The 24531-nt window shown below is 44.4% G+C and overlaps 1 protein-coding gene and 1 long non-coding RNA gene across 4 annotated transcripts; one reads left to right on the top strand and one right to left on the bottom strand.

Annotated features, from left to right (window-relative positions):
- Window positions 1–1905: 1905 nt before the first annotated feature.
- On the bottom strand, window positions 1906–8475 carry LOC136564061 (uncharacterized). The gene is made up of 3 exons (XR_010784677.1): window positions 8369–8475; window positions 5071–5313; window positions 1906–1992 (listed from the first exon to the last, which is right to left on the bottom strand). It is a non-coding gene; the product is annotated as an uncharacterized lncRNA (long non-coding RNA).
- Window positions 8476–10977: 2502 nt separating this feature from the next.
- LSM14B (LSM family member 14B) lies at window positions 10978–22617 on the top strand. Of its 3 annotated transcripts, none has more exons than XM_066561433.1 (10): window positions 10978–11210; window positions 15249–15412; window positions 15755–15890; window positions 16347–16463; window positions 18254–18424; window positions 18526–18624; window positions 19607–19768; window positions 19940–20093; window positions 20782–20961; window positions 21305–22617. In XM_066561433.1, the coding sequence occupies exons 1-9, from the start codon at window positions 11090–11092 to the stop codon at window positions 20951–20953; spliced, it is 1296 nt and encodes a 431-aa protein (XP_066417530.1). In that variant the 5' UTR covers window positions 10978–11089; the 3' UTR covers window positions 20954–20961; window positions 21305–22617. The 3 variants fall into 3 exon arrangements, with proteins under 3 accessions (XP_066417530.1, XP_066417532.1, XP_066417531.1); XM_066561435.1 differs by having other exon boundaries at window positions 10979–11210; window positions 18547–18624; XM_066561434.1 differs by having other exon boundaries at window positions 10979–11210; window positions 18544–18624.
- Window positions 22618–24531: the final 1914 nt, after the last annotated feature.

The raw sequence follows: 24531 nt of genomic DNA, 5'->3' as shown, positions 1-24531 counted from the left end.
TAAACCTTTCCCAAGGCTCCGCTCACTTACCCCTGTGGCATCACCCTGAGAGACTGCCTACATCCTCTGAGTTTTATATTAATATTTTATTCTTGTACTTATATGCTTTTCTCAGTCATCACTTGAAACTCAAGGGTGAACAAGAAACTGCCCTTTTCATCTGTATGAATTTTAACTCCCATTTTATCAATTTTTGACAAATTACAGTGCTGCAAAGTAGATGTGATTTTACAGACACCACTGTAGGTCACATTACCCTTTTCTTACAAGACAGAAATGCTGCTTTGAGCAGGGCAGTCCCAAACTCTTTGCTGCTGCCTCCGTCAAGCACGTTGCTAGTTTCAGCTATGGTGAAATTCTATAAGCAACATACCAAAGAACTCTCTGGAATAGAAGCCTGGTCACATTCCCTACCCAGCAGAAGAGTTAATCAGCTGCTCAAATGATTTATTAAGGGTGAAAAAGCTCGACTTAAACTAAGCCAGCCTAAAGGTGCAGAGTGGCTGAAAGAGTTTCTTTGATGGCATCTAGCCAGGGCACAGCCCCATACTGGGCCACAGTGCCCGAGGAACAGGGGAGGAAGAGATGGAGGATGTTATCAGGTGGCAGCAGCAGTCAGCATGGAGGGCCAGAGCAGCCTGCATTCTTGCTCTGCTCTCATTCTAGGACAGCTTGAATGTAGTTTACAGATGCCTACAAAACTAGAAATAAAAACCTCGAAATCTTCACGTCCTCATTCTAACACTCTCTTTAGTGTACCATATGGCACATCTACCATATTAGGTAAACAACTTTACAAAATTACAAGAGCAACTGAGATTCATTACAACTTGTGCATTATAAGTGTGTAGGATCCATTACTGAATAATTTATCTTTTCATACACTCTGTCTCTTGTTTGACGTTGGAAGTAAGTTTCTAGACTGAATTCTTCAGCACAGGGATTCCAGCTCCTCTGTGCTGTACTACTCCATTTTAAATGATACAAAAAGAGTAACTTGCACAGGAATTCTAGGAATGGAGCACAGGTAATTATTAGTGCTGGTGTAGAAATAGTCAAACTCAATATACAGTGAATGCTGTGGATTTCACCCATCAGCACCCATCAGTTACATCAAAAGATCTTGAACATTACAGGCATATATTGGTTCTCTGCTCAAAGAGCAGAAGCTAGCAGGAGCCATCCAGGAAAAACGGACAATTGTCAGTTCCTTTAACCTCCTTCCTTTATATTATTATATATTATTATTTAAAATACTTATTTCCCCCCCTAGATCTACAATGTAGATCATGACACAAACACTATCTCAGGTTAAGGTAATGCCATTCTCCTTCTGTTTGTTTTCTCAAAATGAAGTTAGTTTAGAACTCATTACAGAAACATCTGACACAGGTATGGATTGGGGTGACAAGGGACAGAACAGAGAAGCCTATGGATGGTTTTAGTCTTAACTGACCCATCAGAAGACTAAAGGCCCAAGAATAAATAGATTAAAAACTTATTGTTTTGCTGGGTGATTTCCTGCTCTTCTTTCCTGTCCCTCACCCAGGATCATTTGAAACACTGAAAGTTGGGATTTAACCAATAATAATACCTTGATTTCAAAAGTTCAGTCAAACAAGATGGCAAAATTCACACTTGTGTCAGTTTCCACTGGAAAGTGTTCATCAAAACCAAGATTTTGGGTTCATTCATAAAGCTGCACTAACCTTGTAGCCAGTTTCCCTCCCTACCTTTCTGCCTTGTACACCATTTCCTTTTTTTTTTTTTTCCTTTTGGAGGAGCAGAGGAGTTCAATGGATATTTGGTAAGTAGAGAGTGTTAGGAGCAAAGGAATGAAGTCTTGATTGGAGATGATGCAGTTCTGTACAGAAGTTCCCCATTGATAACCTTGAAAGTCTGTGTGCTGATTCTTCTGCAAATGGGTGTCAGTCTCCACTAGCAAGTGATCAGCAAAAGCAGCAAGACTTCATTTGCATCCAGAATACAAATCTATAGGAAAAAATATTCCTGGTTTAAGTATTTTTCTTTAAGGGCAAATGCAGTTTTACTCCAGACATGCACAAGTAAGTAAATAAAGGAACTTCAGTGCCCCTTGAAGTCTATGCTCTTGACTGTCTTCTCCCTGAAATCTCGAAATATTGTTAAAGTCTTGGTCTTCGATTCATCCCATGTACTTCAGTTGTCCTTAGGTGAATCCCTGAAGAAGTCTAATGCTCCTAATAGGGATTAATATTAATAATTAAGTATGGTATGCTGCAGAAAATGTCTTAACTCCTGCACTGTAAAATAAAAAGAGGTGAACAATAGATTTGGACAGCAACAGTACAATCCCTTTTTCTTTTATGATAATTACACCTACCTACACCCACATTTCCACTGAAGGACAGTGCCTGTCCTTATGGGTACTGGACTGTTTCTGCCAGCCACAGAAGCTCCAGCCCTGTGCTGCAATTCAGTGTTCTGGACAGAAGCCTCACATGATACTGCCAGGGAAGAGAAAGGGCAAAAGCACCCACTTTAAATAAGTGTTTGTATCTGCATAACAATGACTGGAACTCCAGAAGCAAAAAACACCCCAACTCTTCTTTTCATAAAATATACTTGATTGAATAAATATATTATGTGACAACTTATGGGATATCCTCTTTTTAAAACCAAGGTATTTAACAATATCTAGTTATTAATTAGGAAAGACATATAAAATGCCTGTTACAGGGACACTACTTATGAGCTTGGTTTTAAAGCAAAGTGTTAGCTGAGCACACAACTGCCTTGACAATCTCCTAAGTGTTTCTGGGACAGAAGACTGTGCCTCTAGAACATGCTCCATGCAATTCCCACAGGAGTTATTTCTGTGTGGCTCTCCTGAGGCATTCCAAAGTCCACGCAGCTCCACATCCGGTGCCCAAAGGAAAACGCCCAGAGAATATACTGTGGGATAAAGGATTATTGTTGAAAACCCTGCGAGGATTTACAGCATCAAAGAGCTCTGGAAAACTTTTTCCTTCCCAGCTGCTCTTCATCTGGCTTGTCATGCTTGTTACTGCCAAGATAGGAAGTATCAATACCCAGACTCATCTGTAAGGGAATTCTTAAGGAACTTTACTCATAGGAGAAAATGAAGGTTTCTAAGCACACACCCCAGCAGCTAACAGAGATTTCTAAAGCAAATCTTCTGAAGGGGATTACTAGCAAATATCCAGAATTCAGTGTGTGGAAGAGACAAGCAGCAGAGATGTCAACTAAGATTTGTGTTTTATCTGTTCTGAAAAATTTCTTGTGCAAGCCGACATGATTCATGGGAAAAAGAAAAATACTATTAGAAGATTAGAGGTCCTTCTGGTCACTACAACCAGCTTCAGTAATTTCACATATTTTGAATTTAGCAAATTATTAGAACTGACTGGGCAAAATGAAAATGCTTTCCTCTCTAAGCAAATTAAAGGACTTTTGGAAAATTGAATCACTATTTCCAAGACAGAATATGTCAAGAAAATGTGCCTATTGATGGGTCTCATTACTGGAAATCCAATTTGCACATTTTACAGTCAGGATTTGTTAGAATATGTTTGAAATATATATTTCTTTTTCCAGAAAGGTGACTTTGTCAGGTTTTGCTTCAATTTTTCTGTGAGTCTTTGTGAGCAAAGTATGATTTTTCTAGGATGTTTTATCAACAATATATCCTCAGACAACCTAATGGTACATAATACCATGGATATTCCAGTAATGGATTCCTGCCCTCTCTTGATTCAGACCTGGACACATTTAACAATTGACCAATTATGGTAATCAGTGTTATCCTCCTCCTTTATATGCTTCCCTCCACTCACTGGCCTTAAAAATATATAAATAAAAACAAGTGAAAGAACCAAAAATTAATCTTCATCCTGTTTGTTCTTGGTCAGTGCCAAGAACAGGTACAGCCTATACCACATCAGTTGTGAAAGAGCAGTTGCTGCAGATGAAAACATTTGTCCTATAGAATTTCATATCACAATGCCTAGAGACTGTAACTTACTTTATCTAAATCATTCAGTAGCCCCATGGTTCTTCTAAGACAGAGGAGTTATTTCAAAAGAAGATTTTGTCTGTGCTTGAATGCACACTTTTTAGCTCGGCAATAATATCAAATGAAACTAACAGGGTGTAGAGTTGGTAAAACTTTCAGCACATGTTCAATACATAGGGCAAAATCCAGATTCTTTTACATTTGAACTGGAAGAATAATCACGTGTGCAAGCAGTTCTGAAAGTCATTTTCAGATGACAAAAATGGCTAAATCATTTTCCTTACTCCATTTCTAGTTCACAGTCTGTCAAATGCTCTTACCAAGCCTTAGGAGACAATAGAATTCCTGAGCAACCTTAGTGAGATTATAAAGAAAACAGACACAAAAGACACTGAACTGGAAAGCCAGTGTAGACAGAAGAGGTATAAAAACATCATCATTTACAGAAAGAAAAAAAAATGAAAGCAGTCCAGTACAGGAGGTCTGTTTTGGTTGTAACAAAATGAGATTTTATCTAAACTTTTTGTGGATTTGGAATGCAGAAAGTATGTAAAGAAGATTTTGCCGAGTTTTTGTTTTGTTTTTTCTTTAATGACTCCTCTGTAATAACTGATTAAAATAAATCATGCCGTAGCTTCCTTATTGAGCTGTCTCAGAATTAATGAAAACACAGCTAGAAAGGCTATTAGACAAGTTTATTTTTTTCTGGATTCTGCAGCAGTCTGAATAGTTAGGGATATAATTCCAGACTCTAGGTTACTTTCCTACACTACCTAAAATATATTCTCACTATCAGAGAGAGTTCTGGAATTGCTCTTATTCCTTTAACAAGCTTTTGCCCATTTTGGAAACTGCAGACAAATCAAATAACTCAGTTAAATATGGGACGTGTTCCCATAGTTGCCTGAAGAAACCAGTGCATGTTTTGAAGCAAGTCAGACAAAGATTTTATCTCTGAAAAGACAAGATGGGCAAAACTTCCAGCCCAAAGGAAATGACACACCTGGATGTAGGGCCAAGGGAGTCATGTTAAGTTGTTCCTTATTGTTACCTACCTTTGTTTGTATGGGGTATCTTGCAGTACTCCTCCAATACCACACAAGTATAACAAAGATGCTGTCACTATTCTTCAGGCCAGTTCATGCTCCAAGTTAAACTTGCACAAACCTTTTCTCTCCAAAATGTCCTACTAGCAGCTGTATGTCCCAAACAGCCTTTGGAAGTTTGGCACAGGGGATGTCATAGGAAGAGGAAATGCTGAGCAAAATACAGAATCCGAGATGAAGATGTGAGGTGTTCTGGAAAAAAATTAAACATAGTAATCAGAATTAAGTGAAAAAATTGAAAAGCCAAATCTCTTTTTTAGTTACTTTACAGGAAAAAAAAACGTGGTTTAAAAGTGCACTAAATATCAAACACCTTGTCATACATGAAGTGATGGAGAAATGAGGTATGAAGCACAAACGATGCAAAGGCTTTGGAACAGTAAATGCCAGCATTGTCACGTGTTTGTGAAAAGTGTGTACACAAATACTACAATGGTAAGGAGAAGTGTGAGTTAGAAGGAGATTAAATCCCAGTTTATTGTCATACAAAAATTAATGACTTCCTGAAACTCCACTAAAATTCTATTGCTATGAATTACTGTACCATTCTTGGTATCTTTAGCCTAAACCTGAATTAAAACCTATAAACTTTAAACTCCAAAGCCTCTTCAGTCTCATTTTAAGAAGGAAAATAACCAAGATAAATGAAGAACACCCTAGAAGATAAAACAATGACTAATAATTCATATCCTCAAAGGCATTTCTGAAACATGACTTTTAAAACAAGTCCAGGAACAATTCAAGCCATGAAAGCTGCAGCAGATGTTGTGCAGGGAAAGAACAGCACACTGCCAAGGCTGGTAAAATGATCCCTTACCTCACTGAACAGAAAGAAGCTGAATCTACAACCCATTTGTAAAACAGGTAAGGAGGGGGAGATTCTTTGGCTGAAGAAGAACGAATGCAAATGAAGTCTCTGAACTAAAACATCTCATAAAGAACTCTCTCCTCTATGTTCTCAGCCCAGTGATGTACATTATTGCCCTATGGTTTGATTTGCACAGCAAGAGCTGTGCAGCTGGGTCTTGGTTCAACCCCACTGAAGCCTCAGTGCCAAGGAAATAGTGCTCAGTACTGATAGCTGGAATGTGTTCAATAGTTTGGAGAGAGAAAAGTCCAGAGAGGGAAGGAGGAGCCCTTAAAGAAACATTGCTGTCAACCTTTCTGGAATTTTAGCCAAACCCAGATTTCTGTCCAGGGAATAGTGACATTTTCTGGTCTGCAACATCCAGGGGTCTGCAGTATGTTTTGCATTCTCAAAAACATTTGATTTTGTTCAGAAAAGACTGGTCCCAGAGCGATGTATGAGGCTGTACTCCCATCTGCTCCTTGGCTTTTCCTCTGAGACACTGCCAGGTGTACCAAGTAGGTCAGTTGTGACAGTCTGGTTGTAACTTGGGCTCTCTTCAGCCCAGAAGTGGATTTAGATCATTGGTTCTTATTGCAGCTCTAGAACCTCTCAGAAATTTGGGCATGAAGCTCAATACACAGATTCTTATTCTCCCAATTAATGCATAAATGTGAACCTCTACAAAATCTTCCCCTGCAGACTAACCCTCTGCAGCATTTCATCCCTATAAGCCAATTTTTTGCTTCCTTTCTCCATGTATTACTTCCTTTTTTTCTTTCATTGCAGTGTGTCTTCAATCCACCTTTTCCTCACTTCATGCCTGGAAGAACTTTAAGAAATCCTGCTTTTATCCCATGCCCTCACATCAGTGCACCTGTGAGGACACACAGAGATTTGCCATTCACTTCAGTGCAACATATTCCAAAGAAAAGCATCCTATGCAGCAAAAAACCCAGTCAGAAATTTCTCCTAATGGAGCTTAGTATCTTAGGCACTGTTCAGTTCTCCCCACCCTCCTAGATAGACAACTATATCTCTTTATGCCCTAATTATTTCTAAACTTAGGGCTGAATCCTCTTACTCTTTTCAATGGGAGATAGATGCATAAATGCCTTTTTCAGAATGTGTCTGACTTAAAAGTCTTCATCCTTCAACTTTTGTCACCAAACTGCAAACTTCAGCTTTGTCAACCTTTTTTGTATCACATACACTATCCATTTAACTGTCTTCATGAAAGGATCTCTTAAAATTACAACCAGCTTCCACATCTGTGAATAAATCACTATCTACTTAGCCAGGATAACTTCATCTTGCCATTCAAGATCCAGAAAGCCTCGGTATAAAAGGTACTTGCACTTCCTTAACTGCTTCCTTCTCCAAAATTTCAATGACAAAGTGAACTGCAAGAGCAGGCAGGATTTTGGGATGAGTTCTCAGTCTTATGTCTAGTACTGAGTGTGGGTTTTAGTCTCATTTCTACAAAGTAGACACCTTTTCCTAAGATGTAAGGCAAACTAATATCATGAAACACTATTTTCTCCATACATCATTGTATCTCTTTTTCTTAGATTGTGGGAAATTGAGAAACTAACTTGACAAAGCCCACATCATCTAAAGACAGGTTACCAATTCTTCTATTTTTTCTATTTCTTAATATTTCCAATGTTTGTTCTCCTTATTCCATTCTCCACTCCTCACTCTTCCCATCATTTTAGTTTCCTTCAGTTCAATTTACATGCTTTTTTCTTTATTCTACTTCATCAGCTTTTCTTTGTGTAGTATAGATCCACTTACAAGAGTGGATCCTTTTTTTCCTTCTCATCTTTTCTGTTTCTCCATCCTGTTCCAGTCCCTCCTTCATTCCTGGTCTCTTTTCTACTGCCCATTCCCCACACCTCTACAGAACAGTGTCCTGTGCTTGGTGACCTTCCCCTCCTTCCCTGCAGCTACCATAACCTTATTTTGAAATTACTGCTCTAACATCTCTTCCTCTAGGGCTCAAGCATTTCTCTCTTCCTTTGTACCATTTGTTTTGTTTGCCACACCCAAATTCAGATCGCTCTTCCATTTTCAGTTCCTCTATTTTCCAGGCTTATTTATTTTCTTTCCTCCTTTTTTTTTGATTTTTGCCACCAACTGCAAAGGCATCCCATTGTCCCCAGGTGCAAGAGGTCATGCTTCAGCAGGCAGTGCCTGGCTCCCTTCCTCCAGCAGCTGGAGCTTGTCACAGGTGTTCTGCCAACTGCTGGTCTGTCCTAAACTCTGCCACAACTCACCTGAGTCAGTTCAGCTCACATTTCCATGGATGTGGCCATCATCCACCACAAAAGCTCTCTCTCACCATCACACAGCCCACAGATTCTCATCATTGCAGTAAGTCAGAGGTTTCTCCTTTACCTGCTAAGGAATGTGCTTAGATACAAGGCTGCTTGCCCTCTCCAATGCCTCTAGGTGCCTTCCAGCTGCCACAGGAGTCTCCTGAGTTCTGCCAACACAGGTTTTCCTGTAAATAAATTAGCTTTGCAGTTCCATGGTGTGACTGTATCCTACCTCCACTCTCCAAAGACCACAGGTACCTGCAGTCCAAGTGGCTGTTGTATGAATCCTGTGTCTGCTGTGATCACGAGGTGCCTCTCTGCCAGATTTCTTCCTACAGCCACGATGAACTGCAGTCAGCATCTTCATACAAAGCCAAATGTTCCTTCTTCATATGAGGGATGCCTGGGATAGCACACTTGTCATGAATTTACACAGTGAGAGATGCTCTTTGCTTCTTCCTTTCAACACTTAGTGGATGAGGAACTGTATTTTTTAGCAGAATAAATAATACTAACAGGCCACTTAAAATGTCAGGTGTCATATTTCTTCTTGCTGATGGCTTGTTATCTCTGACTGTTGTCAAACAGAAGACATTGAGGAAATTCATTACAATAAGAGAATCTTCCAGAAGCAGGCTGATTTATGGCCATGGTGATTATAACCAAAATTCTGTAGGTTTGCATATCTCTCCTTACCAGTGTATAGGTCATGCCAACTTGGGGTAGTTTTCTTTTTCCACACTGCTTTAATTGGCCTTCCTGGAGGATCCACATCACTGTATTGCTACATGTGAATGTCTCTTTCTTCTCTAGTATTAAAAAGGCAAAAAAAAAAAAAGTGAAGGAATAAGACAATCATAATAATACCTTGTGTTGAATAAGGAACAAAGTACTGGAACTTACAGGTGCTTATGAACCAGTGACATTTTGGGTTGCATAAAGAAAACAATGAATAACTGCAAAACCTGGAGCCCCATTTACTATTACAAAAGAAAATTTTAAGAATGGAAATAAGAAACATCAATTTAAACATATTGTGGGGTTGGAAGATGTTGACCAAAAGAGGGAGTTCTGTTTCTCTAACTTTGGCCACACTGTTGACATAAGTTTTTCATAATAAATAATTTTTCGTGGCTGCCCCAAACTGAGCAGCCACATTTTTACTATTTTTTCTTTCCCTATTATTTCTCCATTTGACCTTTTCTACACTCAAAACTAGACACGCCTCATACAGAGGAACTAGAGGTGTTTTTTCATTAGGGAAGTTTCTAACCATCAATTTGCCCACTAAAGGGCACTGTTTACTGCAATAAAAAAAGGAATCTCTGCTTTCCCTCCGTAAGTTATACTTAAGGCTGAGCTAAAAATCTAAAAAGGTTGACTTTAAGGGCTGAGTTTCTTACTCAAAATTACTGCTTTCCCAATTAATATGTATTTTTTTTACCTGATATTTTTTAGGAACTCTATGCTAGAACAATTTAACAAGGAGAAGACTGCACATGTGTACGAGTAGAAAGGAAGAATCTGCCCTGTTCAGGCAGGGGAGATCTGCTCTTCAGGCTGTATGAACAGCACGAAGAGTAGCACATATATAAAATACATAAGGTCACAGGGCAGACAGCTTGGGAGAACAGCTCTCCGAGCCGTGGTGTGCAAGGACGCGGGGATGAACCTGTGGGCTGCGTTCTCGCGTGTCGCTGTTGTATCGCTGATGGAAGGAAGGATGTAACCAAGGCATGGGCGCCCGCAGCTCCAGCGAACCTCCCTGCGCTCAGACAATGGCTCCCGCTGCATTGTCCCCGGCTGCTGGCTTTGAATCTTATCGAGTCACACAAATTAGCGAGATCTGTGCCCTCTGACCCGCTGCCCGAAACGCAACTGCCCTGCCTGATCCCCGTGCAGCCTCTGGCCGCTGAGTGATTTCCCCGCCGTGGCCATGGCTGCCAGATGCTGCCGCTTGTCTCTCATTGACCCGCAGATGGCCGGGGAGCCGGAGAGCTCCCGGGAGACGCCGCACAGAGCGGCCCCATCCTCCAGCTGCAGCCTGGCACGGGGTGACCCGAGCCGAGCCAGCAGAACAAAGGCGCGGGGCGACCCGCACAGGGCAGGGCCCGCCGGGCACCCGCGGCTCTGCCGGAGGGAGAAGGGGCTTGGGCAGAGGCGGCCATGGCTGCTCCGTGAGGGGAAGGCGATGGTCTCCTTCTCCCCGCTTCTCCCCGCGCTGCATGACAGCAGCTCTAGGACAGTGGCGAAGGGAAATAACACACGGGTGAGGGGCAGTGGTACACAAGGGGCAGTGTCACCTGAGCGAGGAGCGGTGCCACACGAAAGGCAATGGCACAGCCTCAGTGTCACACAGCCGCCCTCAGAGCCGCTCCCCCCTCCTACCCGCGCGCTCCCCTCAGCCACGGCAGCGCGGGAAGCCAAGTAAGTGTGTGTGTGTGTGTGTGTGTGTGTGTGTGTGCGCGCGCTCCCGCCCCGCCCCGCCCCGCCCCGCCCCGCCCCGCCCCGCCCCGCGGCGCACGTGGCACCCTCGCCCGCGCTGGTCACGTGACGCGGGCCCCGGGTGTTCCCCCTCCGCCCCTCCCCGTCTGACCCCGTCTCTCCCGTCTGGTCAATAGCGCGCGGCGCATGCGCGGTACCGCATCACGCCCCCCGCCGCCTCCCCCCGGCCCGTCTCCCTCCGCCCTATATAAGGCGCGCGCGGCGGGGTCCCGGCTCCGCAGTGCGCGTGGGCGGCGCGGCGGCTCCGCGCGGCTCTGGGACCCCCCCCTTCCCCTCCCCTGGCTCCGCCGCCGCCATGAGCTCGGGGACCCCCTACATCGGCAGCAAGATCAGCCTGATCTCCAAGGCGCAGATCCGCTATGAGGGCATCCTCTACACCATCGACACCGAGAACTCCACTGTGGCGCTGGCCAAGGGTGAGGCGGGGCCCTGTGGGGGGCGCGGGCGGGCCTAGGCCGGCGCTGGCTGAGGGGACGCGGCGGGGGCCGCCGTGCCGCGAACAATGAGCGCGCCTGGGGCCCGCCCGCCCCGCGGGGCTGTGGCGGGGCTGGAGCCCCGGGTCCGGAGCGCTGCTGCTCTCCGTGAGTCAGCACTGACAGGGGCCGCGCTGGAGGGGCGGGCAGGGCCCGGGATGCTGAGCAGCCCTCGGCTCTCCCCGGGAGCTCCCGGGCAGAAGCGCTGCCGGCAGCGCTGGCTCCCCTTGCCATTGTCAGAAGCGGGGAGGTGACGCTCGGCATCGCTGTGCGTGGTTAGGTTCCCCTCGCTCGGCTGTGTGTCGGTGTTCGGCTCGAGGAGGGCCCCAGGCCGGCGCTGAGGAAAACAGTTGCTGTTGTTGTGTCTTTGTTCCTTCCGTGATTGATAACTGGACTCTGCTCAGGTGAGGAGGGTGGGAGCGGCTGTACAGAGCGCTGGGGGCCACCTGCACGTGGGTCTGACTCGCCGACCTTGCTGCTCCTTAGCGAGGCTTTACATTTTGTTTCCCTGTAGAAATACTGATCATTGTCTTGGAAACAGTGTCATTTGGGTTCAGTTGTCACCTGTGCTGGGAACTCCTGTATTTCATCTCAGTACAACCTGTCCTGTCTTGTTTAGTCCCTCAAACATGAACTTACTCCTGTACTGCTTTTCAAGTCCAGCTTCCACTTCAGCTCATGTGCATCGGCGATTTCTTTCCCTGAGTTTTGTCATTCCTTTTTTCTGGGAAGTTCACACGTTCTTCATTGCCTGCAGCCAGCCATCGGGGTTGTCCACAAAACAAACACCTTTTGTTTTGGAAGACTGCTTGCTGGCAGGAGGCACTGACTTGCCAGATTCACAACTACCCGCAAGGCAGCCTGTGCCCCAGTGTTTACCAGCATAATGATGTTTATGTGATGCTGGACATTATTTAACACCTATTAGAGCGTTTTCTGAAGTTAAAAATGCGAGTTTTCTCGAATTCACTTTTTTTCTAGGAATGTAGCCATTTATTTAAATGCACAAATGGAGCTGTTTGTGTTAGTGCTTGGCACAAAGTACTTGAGAGGTTGCTGGAAGGATGCAGTTCCTTTCCTGTAGGTGCAGGAACGTCTTCACCTTGACCCAGCAGCGAGTAGAAATGGTTCCTTACATAGTCCTGCCTTACACTTTGCACTTGCTTCTTCAGAGCTGGTGTGTTTCATAGGCATGTGTGATTAAAGTGCTTTATGATGTGAGTAAATATATGCTCTGGATAAGACTTCTGGCAGTTCCTGTATTTATTGGTTTCTCAGTGTTCAGTTTTGATAAACTGGAATGCCTAAGTGGTTGTTGCAGTAGGTGGGGAATACATTTTTTCCTACCTAAAGAGCTGTTCCATAAACTTTATATCACAAAGCCTGCTTTTTATTGTAGCTCAGAGGGGTTTTTCAAATTTAGAGACTTTATAGCAAAGCAAAATTAGTGTCAGAATTACAAATGTAGCAACAATGTTGAAGTTAATCAGGGCAGTATCAACCTGGTTGTGGTGTCAGTGGTTTAAAACACTTGATTTCTGAGGCATTAGAAGGGCCATGAATTACTGACACGATGTTGAAGTTGTCCAGACTGCAGGTAAATTGTTGTTAAACCCTGGATGCCACTGTTTAAACACTTCCATGTGCAATGCCAGTACCATTCTCTTTAGTTCTACCATTCATAAAAAAAATACTTAAATTGAAAGGGACCTCAGGAAATCTGGTTCAGCCTCTCACTTGAAGCCAGGCTGACTTCAATTGATTTTTATTTGTTAAACCTCAATATGTGCACAGAATCTTAAATGCTGGAGATTCCATGGGCTTAATTAATCACTACAAGAAAGTTGTCTGTTTTGTTAGAGGCTAAACTTAAATTGCAAACAAAGGAAGTTTAAACCCACTGCTGTCCTGTCAGGAAGTTGCTCCCCCTTAAGTAGAAGTCTGAAGCAACTGGAGTTTTTGACCAAAAAAGATCCATGTAAGCTCTGCTTTCCAGTCAGTCTTGCTGTGCTTCCTGCTCCTTCAGAGCTTAAGCTCAACAGCCCTACACGAGTAGGAGCTGTGTTGTAAACCAGGAGCTGCAGTGCTGTGGGATTGATTTTCTGTCCATCTCTAAGCAATTGTCAGTAACTTCATGGTAGACAGCCCTTCCCACCTCCACAGGAACTTTAGCTGCACTTTGTGCTGTGCCAGCAACAGTTAAACACCTGAGGTGCAGGGACAGGCAAGCTCAACTCCTCCAGCCCTGTTTTGTCTACAACAAGGACTTGGCTTTCCACCTTTTTTCTTAGAAACCTTGGGACCAACTGCAAGGCTGCCTGGGCAGCTTTGGGCTTTGCAGGTCGTGTGTTTGTCCATGTGAAAGTTGATGGGCTGGTCATGGTGCCTTCCAAGCTAGCTGTGGAATCCTGCAGGAGCCCTGGGTACCTTTAGTACATCTTGCCATGAGCTGTAATAATCTAATTTTGAACAGAGAGATCAGTGGTACAGTTCATGTCCAAAAGGCTACAAGCATTGCTTTCAGTTTATAATCTGCTTCTGGTTGACTGGGTTACAGCTGTAATATGATCAAACAGCAGCTGGAGATCTAAAATAACTTGGAGAGGTTATTTACCCTAGGAACTCATGGAAGATGGCCATTGAAAGGCAGTGACTGATAGCTTGTCTTGGTACCAGTGAAGATCCCCTTCCTGTTAGGTGCAGCTGAGGTGCTGAGCAGTGTGATAGGGATGTTCTGGCATTCACCTGCTCCTTGGGAGCTCATCAAGGTGAAGGCCATTTGTGGCACTCAGTGCTACCTGGTGTGAGGTGAGCCCCCTGCATACACCCTGGGACAGGACTCTTGAGTATCCCTGGCTGCAACTGCCAACACTCCTTGTAAGTTAGGAGCAGCATGGTGTGCCAAGGATGCTCAGTGCATCCACTTTTGGTGCTCTTTTTCCTGGGAGGATGCGGTGCCCCCATCTGTGTGACAGGAAGAGTGGCATGTCCTGGTGGAGGTGTTTCAGTGCTTCTGTGATAACCTGTTAGAAGCAATTGAGGGAGTCCAATCCAGAGTTCTTCCATTGGCAGAAAATGTGCATCAAGCCAGTATGTGCTGGTACTCATCTGAGCTGGGAGTGCCTCTCAAGCACAGAAAACAGCCACACCAGTGAACTTGGAAGTTTCTGTAACTTGTGGCTGAAATTTCAAGCTTTTACATGTCAGTGCCACAGTGATGTAACTGTGCTATCTGTTTTCCTGTGCCAATAATCCAGTCTGACCTCTTCTTTCCTAATGGCTCAAATTAATTTATGCTTCTACCTAGTAGTTGCCACAGTCAGCTGAAGTTTTTTTTTTTTTCCACTCTGATGTGTGACATTGCTGGTGAGTGTCTGTTCAAGTATTTTGGTAGCTGGCACTCAGTGAGGCCTCCCTAAGCACTTAGATTTATCACTGGTGGCTTGCTTTGTAGTCACATTAATCATAAAAACAGTGACATTGGAGTAGAGAGGGAATTTTAATAGCAAGTTTTTATCATTGATAAAAACCACCTCTATCTGCATAATAAATGTATGAAACCAAAGGTGCAGATTTGAGCTCTAAAGCCTTCTACAATCTCCCCCTGCTGCTTCAGGGGCCTCCCCTGGGTCTGGTGCAGTTGTCTGGAGCTGAATGCCTCCATGGGACAGCTGCTGGGGAGGGAAGGAGAGTGCAGCACTGTGAGGAAGTCCTTGGGTTTGGAGTAGGATTCTTCACTCCAGCTGGTCTATGGTCTTTACCTTCACAGCTTGATGTAAACAAAACTGTTTACACAGGCTGCTGAAAAAGTTGGCATTTGAGGGAGCAGATGTGTGTGAGGAGGTTGAGGGTTCTGGAAGAAGCTGTTGTTGTTGTTACAAATGGCAAGTGTTGAAGGAATACTTTTTAATCGCATGAATGTGAGTTTGCAGAGTGCTGCAGTGGCAGTTCTGCACTAATGTCACCATTTCCATGCTCCAGTGCGATCCTTCGGGACCGAGGACCGGCCCACAGACAGACCGGCTCCTCCCAGAGAAGAAATCTATGAGTACATTATTTTTCGAGGAAGTGACATCAAAGACATCACTGTCTGTGAACCTCCAAAAGCTCAGCACACTCTGCCACAAGATCCTGCCATTGTCCAAGTAAGTTAGCCTCAAGTGTTGGTAAAAAGCTGAGATTGGTGTTGAAGGACTGCATTTTGGTAAAAACTTCTAGAAATAAAGGCAAGTCAGTGTCTCCAGGAATCTTCAGATTATTTAAAGCATCCTGAATTTTGTTGTAATGTTTAAAATAGCAGCAGCATTAAGACTTCAGTCAACAAAAGCCAGAGCTAGCTGAGAATGCAGAAAATCATAAAGAGGTAAACTAACCCTTCTCAGAATTTACTTAAGCTTTAGTAATGCTGTAGATGAAGTAAAGAATCACTGCCAAAGCAAGTTGACTGTTGGACACTGTAAATGGAAATGTACTTTGTCTTGTTACAGTCTTCACTGGGCTCTGCCTCTACATCATCCTTTCAGCCACATGTGCCTTACAGCCCGTTTAGAGGTATGCCACCTTACAGCCAGCTTGCTGCCAGCTCTTTGCTTAGCCAGCAGTATGCAGCTTCCTTAGGTTTAGGTAAGTACAAACTTTACTTGCTAGAATAGAGGGATGGTCTTGTATGCAGCTGCTGTGAAAGCAAATAACAGTAACTAACACCAAACTCCTTGCCAAGTGTCAGGCTGCAAGGAGCAGTGAATAAGCAGCTCACAACTTTGTGCAATGGTTTTACTGCAAGGAGGCCTGTGTTTCACTTGCATGTGCACACACACACGTGAAAGAAACAAACTAAATAGCTGAAGTTTCTTTCTGAAATTAATGGGAATACCTGACAGTTGAGGCCAGTTTATTTCTAACCTAACACACCTCACATCACATGTAAAAAAAACTTGTATTTCCAGAGAGGACTGTAAATAAGCTGCTCTAATGCTGTTCTAGAGAATCTTGTATCTCTTTCCAAGTCCTTCAGATGTTTCACTACCTTGTATCTTATCCATGTATCTCTGCTCTCTCTTCTTCCCTCTATCTCTTTAGAGAAATTGGTAAGCCCTCCAGCATCAGCAGCTGCTTCCAGCCCTAGTTCTTCTCCGTCTCCACAACCTGTTTCAGAGCCTGACATGTCTTCAGAGCCCCATCAGCTCTCTTCCAAGGGTAACAGCAGTTTGAGGACTCCAAATATTTGGAAGAACTGCATGGCACTTGCAAACACTGTTCTTGTTAACCCCTCCTAGAATGATAGTGCTTATATGGGTAATGCCAGTAGAACTAGTTTGTTCTCAGCTTTTTTTTGCCTTTCATTACATGAAGTGTGATTGCTCCTGTCCTAGAAGTATCAATTAGAGAGACAGGAGAAAGGAAAAGTCCAGGACAGTGGATCCTCTTGTGTAAGTATCAGGAGAAGGATGAAGTTTAGAGATGCTAATGTGCTGCATCCTGTCCAGGAACATGTGTCACCATAGGGTTTGGGTGAGGAATTGGTCAGCCTTTCCTGGAAAAAGAAGCACACTGCTTCAGTTGTGGGTGGCCTTGTGGTTGGAGACTTAGGCTGATCAGAAATTTGGTTGTATTTTCTATAACTGAGGAAACATCAGGGTAGATTTCATGCATGATGGGGCATTGTAACTTGTCCAGATTCCCAGTTAGTAAAGCATGACTAACAGCTAGTGATTCCTGAGTAGCAGAGATAACATGGTTCTGGGTGCTTGCTTCTATGTGTAAAACCTTTAGAGAAGGTTGAGTTGAGATACCAGACTGACCTTCCTCAGAGCAGGGTGACCAGGTGCAGCCTGCATTTAAACACAATAATTAGCTTCATCTGGTTTTAGCTTAAGCATGTATGCTTGTGTTGGCATGAAGCTTTTTACTTACTCTCTGCTTTTGGCCATCTATCTGTACATAGTTTCTCAATACTCAGCTAAACTTTGAAACTTTCTCATGTTAAACTTGCACATCAGCTTTGTCCTACTCAATAATCCTTAGGATATGTCTGTCTTCCTTGCAAGTTTTCCAGGTATACATTAACTGGGAACCTGCATGATGTAACCTACTGGGTATATCTCATGTTGGACTTGGGTGACCCAGAACTGTCAGTGGCTTGGTTTGTGTGAACTCTTCAGCTTTTCACTTTTCTTGCTCTTTTAATATATATTCAGTTAAAGTTTGCTTCCAAGCAGTTCTTATGCATAACTACATGAACCTGTAGTACTCCAAACCTTCTAATTAAACCTAGAATGCAGTGTTTCTTCTGAGTACTGAAGACTGTCACTTTTTAATATAATTGGTGTAAGGTATACCAAACCATGAAAAGTATTTACATGTTTTGTAGTGTGAATAAATAAGCCTGGATGGAAGAGCAACAGAAGTCTTGGTAACACTTTGGCCTTGACCAAGAAGGAATTTAAAAGGGTAACTTTGAGATCCTGGTCTGGTTTCAGGTTTTCTTTGTCTGAAAGCTCTAACAATAAGCAATGAAGTTGAAGGACTTCTAAAAGCGGCTTACAAAAGGGGATATAGCTGAGGTGCTTAAGCTTTTGCTGCAGAACCTTTTTGACAAAGTGGGGTAACTTTGTTGAACAGTTTCAAAATGGTGAATTTTTGTTTCAGATTTAAAGTTACCATGTAAAGTAAAATCCTGCATAACGTAGAAATTAAATTTTGGTATAAACTGAGTGACTGACTTGGCTTGGTTGTTTAATGTTTGTCTAACTTGATTTAAGAAATATTTGGGTATATTTCCTGAAACTGAGGCTCTGGATTATGAGAGCCATGACTTGTATGGCAGTGGTGCCTTACCTGGTGCCACTTAAACTTAACCTGTAAAGATGCACACTCAAGGCTTTGAGTCATTCTTGACCAAACGGTTTCTCCCCTAGAAGTGGGCAGGGTTTGAATGGTGTTGGCTCATTTTCTGAGAGGCACTTAGTCATTGGGATTTTTTCCAGGTGCTGGCTTTCCTTCTGTTCACCCAGTCCGCAAAAGCCCCATGGTAGAGCAGGCTGTCCAGACTGGCCCCGTTGACAGCATGAATTCCCAAAAGCTGCCCCCAGGGAAGGTGACTCCGGGGATCCCGCGCAGCGCCCGCCAGGTCCCGCCAGCCAGCAGCAAAGCGAGCGGTACGTACACCCCGCTCCAGCCCCGAGCTGGGCTGGAGCAGCCTTCCAAGGTGCACTGCAACCCTGAGCTGCCTGGGGAATGTTCTTGTGCTCCTTTAAAGTTTATCCTTCTTGTTCAGTAGATACAGTTCAGGCAGCACCTGTGCAAACCCAAGGACAGGTGAATGATGAAAACAGAAGACCTCAAAGGAGAAGATCGGGTAGGTTAAGCTGACGCTAAACAGTCTCAACAGCCTGTGAAGGCAAAAGGTGTTAACTTCAGTGAAGGATTAACTGACAGAAGACTGGGAGAAAGCTTTGGGCATCCAGAGATGCTTCCCTAACAAAACAGCTTCTGGAGTCGCAGAAGTTCAGAACATTCCAGGGACAGAGTTCTAGCGCCTTTTCTAGAAAGTTGCAGGTATGTCATAAAAATCAATGCTGTGACTTGGCAGCAGCAACTGGATTTCTCTGAAACCTCAAGTGTATTTCCTGGGAGAGGCAGCCTGTTTGAGACTTTCCAGAGCTTTTCTAACAGAGCAGCTATGGAACACTCACCTCCATAGAGCAGAATTCTGATTTCAAAGTGGCAGTATAAGCATGGGCCAGAAGAAAGTGACATTCAAAGAGGTTTCTGCCCAAATAAAATGAGAAAGGACAGGAAAGAACACTTCAGACTCTCAGGCCTTCAAATTAATTAGTGTGTAGAATGGGTTATAGCTTTTTCAAAAAGGAGTTGATAGCATCTCAGTTGGAAATGAGAAACTAGACAGAGTACAAGCTCCAGTTGTGGGTAGATGAGTCTTTTGCTGGATTTTCTGAGACCTCCTCTTTGCCATCAAGATGGGTTTTAGGCTAATTATAGTGCTGTGTTTACAGGTGAAGAGCAGACAGATAATTTTCCCCACCTCCCTCAGCTTTTCTTGCTGTAGTGCTTGTTCTGCCTTCCTCTCTGCACACTGGAAGGAAAGTTGGGTGCACTTTTAGTGGTAAGACTGACATCCAGGAATGCTCAGAAAGTTAAAGTGTTGCTGTAATGTGTCTTCTACAGCCAAAATCAGAAGTTGCTTTCAAAGAGGTGTGGCCTAACCACAGGACTGGAAGCCAGAAACTCCTGAGTTCTATCCCTGGTTTCCTCTGGTCTTGAGCAAGCCATGTAACCTCCCTGTGCGTTACCAAGTGTTTAAACTCTCCTGCTTTCAGGAAACAGGAGAACCAGAAACCGTTCTAGAGGACAAAACAGACCAACTACTGTGAAGGAAAATACAATAAAGTTTGAAGGTGACTTTGACTTTGAAAGTGCAAATGCACAATTCAACAGAGAGGAACTTGATAAAGAATTCAAGAAGAAACTAAACTTTAAAGGTTTGTGCCTTCATTAAATATGAATTCCTGAGCTAGTAGTAAACACTGCATAGACAAACTGGTTTTGAGAAACTGCATGATTACCTCTCACATCTTGTTTGAGGGAGCAAGAGAACAGATGGCTCTGCAGTGTGTGCCTCAAGGAAGTGTAATACATTTCATTATCTTCAGATGACAAAGCAGAGACGGGGGAAGAAAAAGGGGACCCTGGAGTGGCAACCCAAAACAATGATGGTAACGCAGAGGAGGACCTGCTGGGGCCCAACTGCTATTATGATAAATCCAAGTCTTTCTTTGACAACATTTCTTCAGAACTGAAATCTAGGTGAGTGTTCTTTAAAAGCTTGGTTTTTAAATGGAATTTTAGGCATAAAATTTCAGACATAATCTATGTGACATGGTTTAATTTTTTAAAAATGTTAGAATACCCTTTAGACAGGGAATATTGCCATGCATTTGGTGGCTCACAAGTGATGTGAACCAAGCTTCATGCAGTGGGATCAAACAAAAAGCATTTCAGCTGATATGATACACTTGCCTAAACTATGATAGAGGAGTTTCTATTTCTGTTTCCCAGTACTGACTTTGAACCCATTGATTTTAAACAAATTCCTTATCTGGCTTGTGGGAGAGGAGGCATCAGGGTCATGCTGTACTGAAGGTGCAGCTGGCAGACAGGAATGAGCTAAGCCTGGAGGTGGGGCAGAGAGGTCAGCTCTGGCTGTGGAAATGCATTAGGTTAAATGTGGGGAATATGAAGGGAAAGCTTCAGCCTTCACTGCCACCACTGATGCCCTCAAGTGCCTGGAGAAATGAGACATCCCTTTAGTGTCAGCATGAGGGGTTCCCTTGGCTCTGTGCTGTGGCTGCAGAGGGGATGGGTTAGAGCAGGTACACTGCAGCTGGTGCTTGTTGCAGTGCAGCTCAACAAAATCAGGGGTTTGAGGCTTCCTCTCTGAGTGGGCTGGTGGTTCTTTCATGTTTGTGCTCAAGCTGAACTCAGCCTTGCTCAGTTCCAGGCGCACCACGTGGGCTGAGGAGAGGAAGCTCAATACAGAGACCTTTGGAGTGTCTGGACGGTTCCTTCGTGGCCGCAGCTTCCGAGGTGGATTTCGAGGTGGAAGGGGGAGTGGAGCAGCGAGGAGAAACCAAACCACTCACAGAGCTGGTACTGGCAGAGTGTAACTTCAGAGGCAAGTGCTCTAGCAAGAGTAAATGCTCTCTCTGCGCCAGGTTTGTCTCTTACTCCTTGCCTGAACTGTCCGTGCAGTCTGTTTTGCCCTCCAGTCTCATGGATATATAAATAATTGTTCCTTATTGGGTCTGATTGATATTTCTAAAGGGTAGAAGGAGATGGGGTGGTTTAATGTGTTGATTTCTTGGTCTCACCTGTCTGTGAAAAAGCTCAGCTCAAGCAAGCAGCTTTTAATTTCTAACTAAGCATTTCAGCTCATACAGGGGTATGAGCTTTGCTATTTCTCTTCTTGGGAGAAGAACCCCATAATATCAAATCTAACTCTGCCTTTTTCTGAATAGGTTCAAACATCTCTCCTGAGAGAATGAAACTGTATATAAAAAGAAAACAACCAACTGCTGCACTAACGTGGGAAAATGGTTCATATTGTTTACTGTCTCAGCTCAAGCGACAGAATTTCATGTACTACTGCTTATATTTTGGACTTACTTTGGACCAGCCACTGTCTGCTGGAATATTTTTTGGAAGAGGGAATGTGTTCAGGGGTACCTTCTTCAGGGTGTCTTTTCTTTTTGTTTGTGTTTTTCAAGTGCAGACTAACTTACACGGTTCTTCTTTCTGGGTCTCTCAAGGCTGCTATAGTCTAAGCTCAAAGTCAGACTCCTTTTCTGAACCCTGGAGAAGAGAAATCATGCTGTTTTAACACAGAACCAAAGCTCACTTGAAATAAACCAGCTATAATTTGTTTGTTCTGAGTAACCAAATGGATCCTTTGGTGCTGCTGGTCTCATGGATCTTGGCAGCAGGTGTGAAGTAGCACTTGGTATCTGGAGAAATGGATTCCTGGTGCTGAGGAGTTGTGTATATTGTCACTTGGGAATACTGGAGTGTTGATCATGTAGTAGTGTTTCTGACTGTACAGCTGTTTGTGGGCTGCTGCTGGGCTGGAGGTACCACAGGACCGTGGCTCTGCCTTGAGCTGCAGGGTGCTGGGAATGCCTGGGGCTTGGAGCTCCTTGCTGGAGCATGGGGACACCATGTGGGATGGGAGCAGTGACTGTCCCCACTCATGTGCAGAGTTTTTGGCAGTAGTGACTGTCTGGGAAGGAGACCTGAAGCTCTGACTTGTTTGCCTCGGTTTGTACCTCGCTGGAGGCAGCGCCAGTTTCTGGAGGCAGAACCAGCAAACAGTTCTCTGTACTCTGTAGACTGTGGTGGAACTCTTTGGAATGTTTTCATTCAACTAGGGATGGGAGACCATATAATGAAGCTTAACAGATGGGCATGTTTAATTTCTTTCCTCTATACCCCCATACTGTAAATAGTTTAGTTGTTTTTCTTTTGTTTTTAAAAATCTGTATGTGGGGAGAGGGCTGGGAGGGAGGGGTTACCTTTGTTTGCATGAAATAAGTGGGTTAAAATTGCTATAGGCATGTGTCCCGTTTTTGGTTGGTAGGGAATTTTGTTGAAAAAGCACCTTGATGACTGAACCCCTTACATAGCTCAAGTTTTTTTAGTTATGCATTGACCTAGGTTACTGTAAAAGCTTGGATTTATTTTTGTAGGACTTTATTGCTGAGAATTAGAACATAGCAGTGGGGCTGCTCTTTGGAGTAATGTAAATTGTAATTATAATAAACATGTAAATGTTTAATGTTTCCCTCCACCTCTGTTCTGTACATAGCTCCATAACATCACTCCCTACACTCCTCTGGCACCTGGCCTTGCAGGGCTCCCATCCAAGGTGCAGAAAACCTGGCTGCAGAGCTCTGGCAAACCTGGAAGTGTTACACAGTATTGGAAAAAGGCTGAAACACCCAAATCCAGGCACTGCACATTGTACTGCTGCCCTGGTTCCTGTGCTGGCACTCAGCTTATGAAGGTTTTGTTACTCCAGCCTTGCAGAGGGAGGCCCTGGGGTTCCCCAGGAGCCAGTGCTGCTGCTGCTGCAGGCCCTGACTCACACCTCTAAGCTGGGGTGTGCTGAATGGCTCACTCAGAGCTGCTCTGCCTCTAATTTTGCTGCTGGCAAAGCAGCCACTGTGGCTCTAGGTGTGGAGATGGAATTGCACTGCCCTGGCAGAGGATGGGAGGAGAAATCCTCACTGCTCCTATGTAATCACCACTATTCGCATGTAGCTGTGCCTTTTCAATTGAGTGGGATCAATTCCCTTGTTTCCACAGCAGAGCTTCAGCTCCCAGGCATAAGCACATCCTGGCCACTGCTGAAGTTTGTGTGAAGCCAGGTGCTGGCCTGGCTCCTGCTGTCCAGGAGCAGAGGGGCCTGATGGCCGTGCCTCAGCCCCAGGGCTTGGTACCTGTGAGCCCTTCCCCAGGAGCACTGGGGGCTCAGCTGCAGCCCTGTCAGCTTCCCCATGGAAAATTCCCAGTGTGGGAACAATTGTAGTGACTTGAGCAGAAAACTAAGTGCAGCTTTTTTTACTTCAATGTTCCAGCCCAAGGGCTGCTAAATTAACCTGGTGTTGCAGGACTACGCTTCCTCTGGCTCTTGTGGTCTGATGTGGCCCTGAGCAGCAGCAGCACTGCTGCTTCCCTGGCCTTGACTCCTGTGGGATCCTCTGCCCACACTTTGCTGGGCAGCATTTCCCTGTAAACAGCTCCTGGCTGAGAGCCCAGCCCTGTGAGCTCTGCTGCCTGGAGCATCCCTGGAGCCCCTCAGTGGCCTGAGCAGGGGCTTGAGTACAGAGCTGGCCACATTCAGCCCTTGCTGTGCCTGCTGCCACCCCAACCCTGCTCTGACACTCCCACACCCTATGGCTGTGCAAGACTGAAGAGTCTTGAACCAAACTTCCCAGGGCAGTTTGGTTCTACCCACTTGGTGGGTACAAAGGGAGAAACTTTTACAATAAAAGAGCACCTGTTCCTATTGCTTCAAGTACTGAGACTTGGGAGTGTGAGCTCAGGTGAGAGGGGCCTGAGGCTCCTCTGAGATGAGGAACCATCTCAAACCACAGGGTAAGAGGGGGAGAGGAAGCATGTGAGGACAAATACCACAGGAGAAGGTGGAGGAGCTACAACAACTCTGTTGTATCTAGCACTTGCTATAGTTATGGTTTAGCTCCTGCTGCATCAATCCTGCCCCCCAGGACCCACACCAGCAATGCTTTACTCTGACCCAGACTTGGAATCACCAGGCCACGCACCCTCTGCCCTGAGCCTGTGCCTGCAGCACATTCTCATGCTGGCCCACAAAACACAACCCCCTCTGTGTCCTGTCCTTTAGCAGTAAAACACACACAGGCTGCTGCAAGGCAGATCCAGCCTTTTCTCCTTGAAAGATGCCCATTAGGGAATAAAAACCCCAACTCCATATTAGTTATGTTGAGACCATAATACAACCCTCAAGACAGCTGCTTAAGGTAAATAAAAAATAAAAAAAAAAGGGGACATTCTGAGAGCTGAGACAGTGCAGAAAAGAACCATTAAACAAAGTGAAGTGTCCAGGAAAAAATGCAAGCAAAGTCTCTGTCCTTTAATGGGTCACTGCTGCTGTTCTGTAGCCAACCAGATCATCCTGGGTAATTAAAATCCAAGGAGCAGACAGGTT

The sequence above is a fragment of the Molothrus aeneus genome, chromosome 17 (genome assembly GCF_037042795.1).
Source record: "Molothrus aeneus isolate 106 chromosome 17, BPBGC_Maene_1.0, whole genome shotgun sequence".
Taxonomy (NCBI): domain Eukaryota; kingdom Metazoa; phylum Chordata; class Aves; order Passeriformes; family Icteridae; genus Molothrus; species Molothrus aeneus.
This window is presented reverse-complemented; position numbering and strand designations above follow the sequence as displayed.